At 35.4% G+C, this 11,340-nt stretch overlaps 1 protein-coding gene across 1 annotated transcript; it reads left to right on the plus strand.

The window, feature by feature from the left end:
• Window positions 1-29: 29 nt before the first annotated feature.
• On the plus strand, window positions 30-5,486 carry LOC131553232 (microfibril-associated glycoprotein 4-like). The gene is made up of 2 exons (XM_058797729.1): window positions 30-338; window positions 5,115-5,486. Exons 1-2 carry the CDS (start codon window positions 107-109, stop codon window positions 5,375-5,377), a joined length of 495 nt encoding a protein of 164 aa, XP_058653712.1. The 5' UTR covers window positions 30-106; the 3' UTR covers window positions 5,378-5,486.
• The last annotated feature ends 5,854 nt before the right edge of the window (window positions 5,487-11,340 follow it).

An 11,340-nucleotide genomic window follows, 5' to 3' on the forward strand; every position in this document is an offset into this window, starting at 1 on the left:
TGAAAGAGGAATATCAGACATGCCTAGGATGCCCTGAGGGTGAGTAAATCTTTGGCTAATTTTTGTTTTTGGGTGAACTATCCATTTAAACAGGACTGTATTATAAATGCAGATTGCAGATTATATGTACTTTGAGTTATTAAACCAGTTTCCTTTCATGTTTTTAATAGGCATAGAATTCATTCACCAGCTGACGCGCAGATATAAGTATAAACTCAGAGTAGATTTGGAGGACTTTCAAGGAAAGAAGGCTTACGCTCTGTACGAGTCTTTCTCTGTGGACTCTGAGGCTGATGGATACAAACTGCATGTGAGCGGCTTTGTAGATGGAGGAGCAGGTGAGACAAACTGCAGAGACAAACTACATTCATGCAATCTTCCAATTTCTGAATTTGTGACCATAATGATGAATTTAAACAAATAATATTATAATAAAGGCTTTTAAAAAAGGTAGAGAATGTTTTAAACCATAATGTTTAAATGCTTTTAATAAAAGTTATTTTATAAAAGAAAAAAAAACATTTTATTTTATGTTGCAAATTAGCTCAAAAGGGAAATATGTTTATAATTATAACTTGTTATAATTAGTTATGAATACATAGATCAAATATTAGAATTAACTGTAGCAGAATCAATCTTACAATTATTTGATCTGTCTGTCCACTGAGCAGACAATATAATCATATATCAATTCTAGGAAAGATTATTTTCCTGACAAGGAAGAATAGCTTCCCTTCTTTATACAGTACTAGCAGTAAGCATGTAGCAAGATCAACATTCAGTGACTGACTTGTGAGCAGCACACAGAAACAGCTGATAGTGATTGAAGGGTTTTAACAAATCAAAAATCACCTTGAAAAGGGGCCCAAACTTAGACACACATCTAACTAGTTGGAAACGGTTACACTCTTAAAACTAAAGGTGCTTAAAAGGTTCTTCACAGCGACGCCATAGAACAACCATTTTTGGTTCCACAAAGAAACATTCAGTCAAAGCTTCTTTAAAGAACCATCTCTTTCTTACCTTTTTATAATCTGAAGAACCTTCTTTTGCCACAAAGAAACTTTTGTGAAACAGAAAGGTTCTGCAGATGTTAAAGGTTCTTTATGGAACCATTTAGACAAAAAAGGTTCTTCTATGGCATCATGAAGCACCTTTATTTTTGAGAGTATACCTGCACTGGCTTGTTTTCATCTGGTTCTTCTGAAGATCAGAGAGTCCACAGCAAATCAACAAAGTTGCTTGAAGATGAAAACTGCCAGGTCAGAGGAGAGTGTCTTGGAGAGTCTTGGAGAGTGTGGCTCAAAGGGTTTGAGCAATGATTGGATTGGGTTAGGGACTTTTAATGGTTCTCCAGTCACACACATCTTTAGTGGAATGGCCAATACAAGGCGTGAATTTTGTGCGGGAGATATTTTCTTTGTCTCCATTTACAGCTCATTTGCATATCTATTGCTGGTCTGGAGGATTTGCACAATATTAAGCCAAAGTGTGGTAAAAAGAGTATGGTGCAAGTTATGGTGACATACTATACACCATTAATCTGGGAATCAGAAGACAGTCGTTTTGATACCTAACATCAGTGTTGCCAACTGCTTTCAATTCAAAGTAGCTAAAACTGATAGCTAAACATCACTAGATGACATCATAATGGCAAATTCACTGATCTATATAAAGATGAATATAGATCAATGGGCAAGATGAGAACTTGGATAAGGTTTGTCCAAGAAGTTGCTATATTTGTCCCTAAACCTTTGAATAAAGTCTCAAAAGGGGTGGGGAAGTCACTAAATTTAGCTACAAAATTGCTAAACTGGCAACACTGCCTAACATGCCAGGGTTTGCAAAACATTAAGGCAGTGATGCATTCATATGTCTAAACCTAAGTAATTGGGGCTTCACTACAGTACTACGGAGTTATAACTAAGCTACTATAACCTAGGAACATGCACTGAAAAAAATAAGAAGTTAAATTTACTTAATTTTTCTTTTGCAAGTTTTTGCACAAATATTTTTTAAGTAATATGTAAATAAGGAATTAAGTCAAATCTACTTAACTAAGTTATCTAAAATTAGTAAAGGAAATAAGTAAATTTAACATGACCCAATATTATCCGTCTGCAATACCGGAGGCCGCACTTTCAGGACCGCAGTTGTAGGACCGCACTTCTAGGACCCTAGTTGTTTGTGACAGCGCCACCTACCGAGCCGGAGGACCGCAGTCCCAGTAACGTATTTCCAGGACCCTAGTTTTGGAGGACCGAAAAAAGTGCCACTAAGGCAGTATTTCCACCCAGTTTTAACTACATTAGAATCTTAGAGGTTTTTTAAAAGTTTTATTACACCCAAATACTACTTTCTTCATTGCAATTAAACCTGGTTCCTAGGAATGTTGAGTAATTATTGGGTCTAAGTAGCATAATATAATAACTCAAATAAAATAAACAAGGAATCATAGTCTTTTCAGTCACTAGATCAACATCAACATTTTCAAGTACAGAGGGAAGACACAAGGATGACTCTGGGGGTAGATTTAAGATTGTGTATATTTTATAAAATAATATATTACAACAGTTGAACTTGAACACACAAAAACAAATTTGTTCATGACATGAACCACATAGAAAGAACTTCATGGACGACGTCTTCACTGACTCCTAAGAGAGAGAAAGAGAGAGAAGTGAATGAAATAAGGAACATTTAGTTGAACATTAGAAGTTCTACTCTCTAATTTTAAATTTCATATTTAAAAGATCTTAGTTACCACAGAGCGCACACACATATACGATCCAAAAATAATTATATCAATCTTCATACCAATTAATGTTCATAATACTATTATTGCATACTGTTCAAAGATTTGGAAAAAAAATATTTTGATGTTGTGGGAACAAAGGTTCTTGAAACATTCATGTCAATAAAGCCCATCTGAACTGAGAAAAAAAATAATAGAGAGAGATGCATGAAATCTGAATAGAAATAACATATTATTGACATGACTTTAAATATTTAAAGCACACGTTGTGATGTATGCAGCAGCACTACCTACCACCCGGATGCTCTCCCCTCTTTTCTCAATTGTTTCTCTATCACCCTATTCAATTCTTCCACTTCACTGAAATAGTAAATGGAGAAAATAATCACTGCTAGGTTAACAGAAATACTGTTAACGCTTAAAAAAAGGATACATTGGTCGACATATAGCGCAACTGTGCTCACGGCGACCCGAGTTCGATTGCCGATTCCGCCCCCTCTCTCCACCCAATGCTTTCCTGTCTGCTCTCTACTACTGTCCTATCTAATAAAGGCATAAAAAAAGCCCAAAAATATAACTTAAAAAAAAAAAAGGATACATTGGACATTGTGTAAAAACAATTCCAATACTTGACCAATTTATTTATTTATCTTTTGTCATACTATTGCCTGCCCTGAGCTGTGTCCTTGAAAGCACTTCATATAGAGTACAGTACACAGTAAATGACACAATCTAACACGTGGTATTTTAACAGTCAATTATTATGATGGCCTCTCTGTTATGTCTGACTATTAAAATGTCATATGTCTCAACCAACATTATAAAACCATGTTAAAATGAAGAGACGTACTCATAACATGTATTGTGGGGTAACGTTAAACAGGCTGAATGTGCACATGACAGTTAAAACATTAAGATTATTTTAACTTAATTAAAATGGAAAAACAGTGAGTAATTAACAAGCTTTCACAACGAACGTGCTACAGTTTATTGTGCTGTCAATAATTCAACAGGCTTATCAAGCTAACAATTCATTTTACAGCATTAGAGGCTAATATATGATGGCTATGAATTCAAGACTATTTAGCAAATCACGATCACTTCGGCTACGTTAACTTTCCAATGAAATGCATCACAATTGTTTTTAATGTTAAACAAATAAAAATGTATTCACATTTGATACTCACACTCTGACTGTCATCCATCTTCGCTGGTCCTCTAATTCGGTAGGTGGCGCTGTCACTAAAAACCTAGGGTCCTAGAAATGCGGTCCTAGGACTGCGTTCCTGAAAATGCAGCCTCCGGTTTTGCAGGCAGATGTTACTCACATGACCAGGTAGAGTTTGATGAGTAATTTCTACTTAAAATAATTAAGTTTACCCTACAATACTCAAGTACATTTCACTCAGTCACGGTTTATAAACTTTACTCAAACAATATAGAACTGAAAAAAAAAAAAAAAATGCATATAAGGCATGTGGTGAAGTTACAAGCATGTATGTAAGCAAGTAGACTGCTCGTTATTCATTTTAAGATAATATGTTGACTCAATATAGTTATTAACTGAATGAACACAGAGGCCTGAATACTTGGCACATGATACACAATGACGGTGACAATCAGTGAATAGTGTTTGAGTATGAATGGGCCATTTTGAGTAAAAAATGAACTCCAGATGTCACAAAACAGCAAGTTACTTCACCTAACAACAAAAGCAACCACAAAACTGTAAATACATCTCGAAAACAGCAAATAAAAAATTACCTTATTAATTATTCATGCCCAAGTGCATGATGGGAACAACGGGATCATGACGTTGATATTTACTTAAACAATATTTGTAAAAATAACAAACAATTCCAAGTAAAATATACTTATAAGTTCAAACTTTAAATTCTACACACTTAAATTGAGTACTAATATTGAATTTACTCTTTTATTTAAATTCTTGCCTGAACTAAATTATTTAATGTAGAAATTACATTTGTTTTTCTGTAGTATTTACTTCACCACAAAATCATTTTTATCAGTGTGCATACAACACAGGAATACACAACATATATTTTAGAACAGTTTGATTATGGATAAATGGAGCCAGTGTCCTTTCATATGTGTATTGTGGCTTTTGAGTGTGTCTGGGCCATGGGTAGTGGCTCCTCGTTGGGATGGGGAATGCCCCCCATAACGCTCTTTGAACCAGAGGTGGACATGCATCTGTAATTTAGTTATAAGAAGGGAGGATGGAAAGTTTACGATGCCTAAAACCTGATTGAACATTTTGATTGCATCCAAATTATACATTGATGTCCAAATGAAAGTGTCTTTATAATGAAAGTTTTTTTTTTTTTTCTTTCTGCAGGTGACTCTTTGAGTCCACACAATGGAGCAAAGTTCTCCACCTTTGACAAAGACCAAGATCTTTCAGATGATCGCAACTGCGCTAAACAATACTATCTAGGAGGGTTTTGGTACTCAGCTTGTTATGCCACAAACCCTACTGGTCTGTATTTGTGGGCTAAAGATCACGATGGCAGTTTTAATATAGGGGCCACCTGGTACCACTGGAAGAAGAGCTGGAGATCTCTGAAGTCCATCACCATGAAGATCAGACGTGTGATGTAGGTTTACAAACATATGTAAAATGAAAATGTGCTTGAATGAAAATTATTTTTCTTTATTTGTGGTGGCAAGTGGTGTCACCCTTAGTTTTCAACAGCTGAAATAAATATTAAATACCAATAAGAAAATAAAATGTTTGTATATCTGTACTCTGTTGGGTGAGAACAATTTGTGCACTATTACTTACACATTTAATGAAGTTTGAGAAAAACTTTGCTTTCTCTTTCCTTAATCCCTCCCTGTCTAGCTCGTACTAATCTGAACAATGTCTGAAACTTTGTATTTCGAGCACTTCCTGAGTTTCTTCACCGCTTTATCATGGATCGCTTGTATTCCTCAATTGTAAGTCGCTTTGGCAAAAGCATCTGCTAAATGAATAAATGTAAATGTAAAATAAGAAAGAAAATAATAATTAGAATGTGATTATACTATTATATTTTAAAATAAAAAGTGAGTATTAAATAAAAATACAATTATTTTATAGTACAAGGTAAAAATATAATGCTAATACTTACATTTTCATTTATTATTATTTTTTATAAGAATTTTCATCATTTTCAAACCTAAAATTAGCAAGCTTTTATTTTGGCAGGTTGCCGACAAGTAAGTATGTGCACTGCCGTGTTAAAAGTGTACTGCAGTTATGGATGTTTTGCCATTCAGGTAGGGTTATGAAAGTTAAATAACACTATTAAAACATTTCTGTTAATTAAAATAAAGCTGAAATAAAACAACATATAGTCATAAGCAATTCTATAAACAGAGAAAAACTGAATAAAATCACATATATAAAATGAATAAATAGCCCTATATTCGCGAAATATATTTGACTTAATTTACAGTTTAACAGAACGAAACTGTAACAAGTTCTATATGCTGAGTTTCTGTTAAAAAAATGTATGCGCAACAAGTTAAAGGAAGGGAAATCAAGATGGCAAAAAGCAACATCTGGTTTTTGTTTTTGTTTTTTTGAAAAGCACAAGTTTATAGTTTATAAAACTAAAGTGAAAAGACACTTTATAGTTTCATGTGTTGTCTCACTCTTATCCTTGATTTTACTATCATAAGGAACCAATTCAAGTGATCGCGCAGGCGCCTCGCACGCACACGCACAACATATCAGTTCTAGCATACTTGACATCGCAGACAGTGTGTCCATTATCAAAATAAAATAAGTAAAAAAAAGTTACACTGCTCAATATAAATAGTCCCAAATACAATCTATTGCAATTACCAAACATTGCGCATGTGAAGAATGAACTTGACAGCCACCTGATGAGAGAAGTGTGGTTTTATTGCTGTTTGTATTTGTGTTGTATTGTGGGAGGAGCAAACTGTGTTTAAAGGGGAGGTCTAATTCTATTTCATGCATTCTGACTTATTTACACTGCTATAGAGTTGGATTCTCAACCTAAACATGGCCAACGTTTCAAAAAACAAGTTGGACGTATGATGGAGTATGTTTATTAGTCATGTAGGCCATGAGGCCTTTAAAACACATCTGGTTTTTAACATATTCAAACTAATTCTATAATTGTTTTCTACAGGTTATCCATATACAGTGGGTACGGAAAGTATTCAGACCCCTTAAATTTTTCACTCTTTGTTATATTGCTGCCATTTGCTAAAACCATTTAAGTTCATTTTTTTCCTCATTAATGTACACACAGCACCCCATATTGACAGAAAAACACAGAATTGTTGACATTTTTGCAGATTTATTAAAAAAGAAAAACTTAAATATCACATGGTCCTAAGTATTCAGACCCTTTGCTGTGACACTCATATATTTAACTCAGGTGCTGTCCATTTCTTCTGATCATCCTTGAGATGGTTCTACACCTTCATTTGAGTCCAGCTGTGTTTGATTATACTGATTGGACTTGATTAGGAAAGCCACACACCTGTCTATATAAGACCTTACAGCTCACAGTGCATGTCAGAGCAAATGAGAATCATGAGGTCAAAGGAACTGCCTGAAGAGCTCAGAGACAGAATTGTGGCAAGGCACAGATCTGGCCAAGGTTACAAAAAAATTTCTGCTGCACTTAAGGTTAAGTGCACTAAGAGCACAGTGGCCTCCATAATCCTTAAATGGAAGACGTTTGGGACGACCAGAACCCTTCCTAGAGCTGGCCGTCCGGACAAACTGAGCTATCGGGGGAGAAGAGCCTTGGTGAGAGAGGTAAAGAAGAACCCAAAGATCACTGTGGCTGAGCTCCAGAGATGCAGTCGGGAGATGGGAGAAAGTTGTAGAAAGTCAACCATCACTGCAGCCCTCCACCAGTCGGGGCTTTATGGCAGAGTGGCCCGACGGAAGCCTCTCTTCAGTGCAAGACACATGAAAGCCCGCATGGAGTTTGCTAAAAAACACCTGAATAAGATTCTCTGGTCTGATGAGACCAAGATAGAACTTTTTGGCCTTAATTCTAAGCGGTATGTGTGGAGAAAACCAGGCACTGCTCATCACCTGTCTAATACAGTCCCAACAGTGAAGCATGGTGGTGGCAGCATCATGCTGTGGGGGTGTTTTTCAGCTGCAGGGACAGGACGACTGGTTGCAATCGAGGGAAAGATGAATGCGGACAAGTACAGGGATAACCTGGACGAAAACCTTCTCCAGAGTGCTCAGGACCTCAGACTGGGCCGAAGGTTTACCTTCCAACAAGACAATGACCCACAGCTAAAATAACAAAGCACACAGCTAAAATAATGAAGGAGTGGCTTCACAACAACTCCGTGACTGTTCTTGAATGGCCCAGCCAAAGCCCTGACTTAAACCCAATTGAGCATCTCTGGAGAGATCTAAAAATGGCTGTCCACCAGCGTTTACCATCCAACCTGACAGAACTGGAGAGGATCTGCAAGGAGGAATGCCAGAGGATCCCCAAATCCAGGTGTGAAAAACTTGTTGCATCTTTAACAAAAAGACTCATGGCTGTATTAGATCAAAAGGGTGCTTCTACTAAATACTGAGCAAAGGGTCTGAATACTTAGGACCATGTGATATTTCAGTTTTTCTTTTTTAATAAATCTGCAAAAATGTCAACAATTCTGTGTTTTTCTGTCAATATGGGGTACTGTGTGTACATTAATGAGGGAAAAAAATGAACTTAAATGGTTTTAGCAAATGGCTGCAATATAACAAAGAGTGAAAAATTTAAGGGGGTATGAATACTTTCCGTACCCACTGTACATCTGACAAACACAAGATAACTGATTCATGAGCACTGGAACAAAACACACTACAGAACTTTGTCAAGGAATCATTCTGAATGAAGGAATCGCTTGTTGTATTCCTCGTTGTAGTCGCTTTGGATAAAAGAGTCTGCAAAATGAATAAATGTAAATTTTTTCAACACATTTCACCTGTTTTGTGTTCATCATGCTTCTCCCATTTGCTCTTTGAATATTACACTGTATGGACTAATACAGTCAGATACAACAATTTCTCAAATATTTATTACAATTCTGATAACTTGAACATTCACTTCAATGGTATGAGATGACTTGATCCTTTCAGCTGATTTCCTATTGAACTGTCACCAACTGAACTACAAACTCCATCATAATGCGCAATGTTTCCATCTAACGTGTATTTTGATCTGCAGCTGGTCATATTAATGCAGTGTTTCACTAGTTAGCAGTAAACCGGTCACCTCACCTGCATGTTCATATGGATATTTATTTTTTGTTTGTAAACATAATACTTTTCTCGCTTATTTCAATTAATCTCATAAAACTAGCGAGTGAAGCCAGTAGTAATACTGGCGGTGTCGAGAAAAGGGGAGGAACAGACAAACCGATTTAATTGAGTGAGTCATTTACGCTGGAACCGATCCGATTAATTAAAACTCACACCTGTACTTCCATCATTCATTTCAAGTTATTCACTAGTAAAAAAAAAAAGCTATTCATTTTTCAAATTTTGGAACTTCAAAGCATTGTAAATCATTTGATGTAGATCAGAAGTTTGGAGTGGGTTCGCAAATCTTTTAAGATCGGAACTTCGGTGCACATATCGCGAATCATTTGATTTAGATCGGGACTTTTGTGAGTCTTGATTCAAATCTGAATAATGGAATTCGGAGCGCATATTGCAAATCATTTGATTTTTAAATAAAAGAACAATTACATTTACATGGAGACAAAGCAAAAGACAAAGGGGGAAAAAAAACAATAATAATACAAGAATATACAGGGAGAGAAACATATTGCTAGGGTAACAAAAAACAACAATACAATTACATCTTAAAAAGACACCAATTAAGAATATAAAGATACCGTTTTCAGTGTTTTTGGATTAACAGAACTGTGGAAAGTTTACGAATATTTGTCCAGGTCAATTCTAAACAAAGAAAAGAAAGGTTTGGAGCCAGTAAACCTTTGTATATGAATAAACTTAGCTAACAGGAAACAAATTAATTATGTACATTTTTCCCATAATCTTTTAAATAGTTAAACAGCCCTTATAAAATAAGATTGGATAAACACCAAAAAATCTGTAATCACATTGCCAAAACAAATGAATGAAGTCTTCCTCAGAAGAACGACAAAATCGGCAATTCACGTCAATGTCAGACTTAGGCCTATATTTCCTAAAGGCCTCGTTTGGATAGCGTTTGTTAATTAATTCAAACGTTATTTCCTTTATTTTATTTGGCAAGCAGATACTTATGAGGCGAGGTCCGATTTAGATCGGGACTTTGAAGCCGCTTTGCGAATCTTTTGATTCAGATGGGAACTTCTGAGTGGGTTCCTGAATCTTTGATTCAGATCGATCGGAACTTCAAAGCATCGTAAATCATTTGATTCAGATTGGAACTTCAACACGGGTTCGTGAATCAAAACATCGAACCATTAATGCGGTTATAAAAACAAAGAAAGAAAGAGAAAGTTCACACAAATGTGCTGCCAGGTTAAAAAAGTAACAAATTTACAACCTTAAAATGAACTAGGTTTCTTTGAAATAGACCTAATCTCAACAGTTAATTCAAGACTGAAGTTCACCCAGGGCTGCTTGGTGATCTATTCCACATTTCAATACATTCATTTATTTCACAACATCTGTTATTAAAAAAGTCAACTCATTGTCAGAGTCGTTGTGCTTCACTGGTGATCTGGAGATAATAAGCCAATCTTTCACTGAGGTATGAGAAGTTGCTTTATTTTTTAGTAATTTTGCAACCTGCTCAAGTCACCAGTATCTTTAGACAACATGACTGACATGTTGACAACACAGAATCTCCATAGTACAATTTGCACATATGTTAATGACTTCTATATGGTATTATATAGCAAAAACACATATCTTATTTATATACAAATTTAATAAAACACCACATAAACAACAACAACAACAACAACAAAAAATATGTTTATATATGTTTTTGTAATTAATGTTTTAAATACCTTTCTATCTTTTATATTTACTGATATAATATCAGTGTATTGACGAGTTTTAGCATATGTTTCAAGTATATTAAACATAAACATACAGTACATATTTGATACCTACAAAGAATTTCAGTCAGGTTTCAGGCCAGGTTTCATAGCACAGAAACTGCACTTGTTAAAATTCCAAATGCTGCATCTCATTGCTAGTTTTCCTTGATCTTAGTGCTTAGGCTTTAAGATGGTTTACATCCTATCTGTTTGACCATTACCACTTTGTTTTTTTAAACAGGGATTCATCTCAACTAATACCAATAAAGTACGGAGTGCCACACAGATCTGTTTTAGGCCCTCTGCTATTTTCAATATACATGCTGCCCCATGGTAATATTATTAGAAAATATGGGATTAGTTTGCCTTGTTATGCTGATGTTCCTCATCTATATCTTTCAACAAGACAACATGAAACTTCTAAATAAACTAAGCTAACCAAGTGTGTTAAAGATGTAAAAGATTGGATGACCAATAATTTTCTCCGGTCAAATTCGGGCAAGACAGAGACACTACTTATT

This window comes from Onychostoma macrolepis, chromosome 14, assembly GCF_012432095.1.
Source record: "Onychostoma macrolepis isolate SWU-2019 chromosome 14, ASM1243209v1, whole genome shotgun sequence".
NCBI classification, from domain to species: domain Eukaryota; kingdom Metazoa; phylum Chordata; class Actinopteri; order Cypriniformes; family Cyprinidae; genus Onychostoma; species Onychostoma macrolepis.

Excerpts from the sequence above, each read along its gene's own strand:
- LOC131553232 (XM_058797729.1), top strand. The coding sequence starts at position 107 with ATGCAGATTGCAGATTATATGTACTTTGAGTTATTAAACCAGTTTCCT. Across the intron at positions 339-5,114 it reads CTTTGTAGATGGAGGAGCAG|GTGACTCTTTGAGTCCACAC; the intron begins GTGAGACAAACT and ends TTCTTTCTGCAG.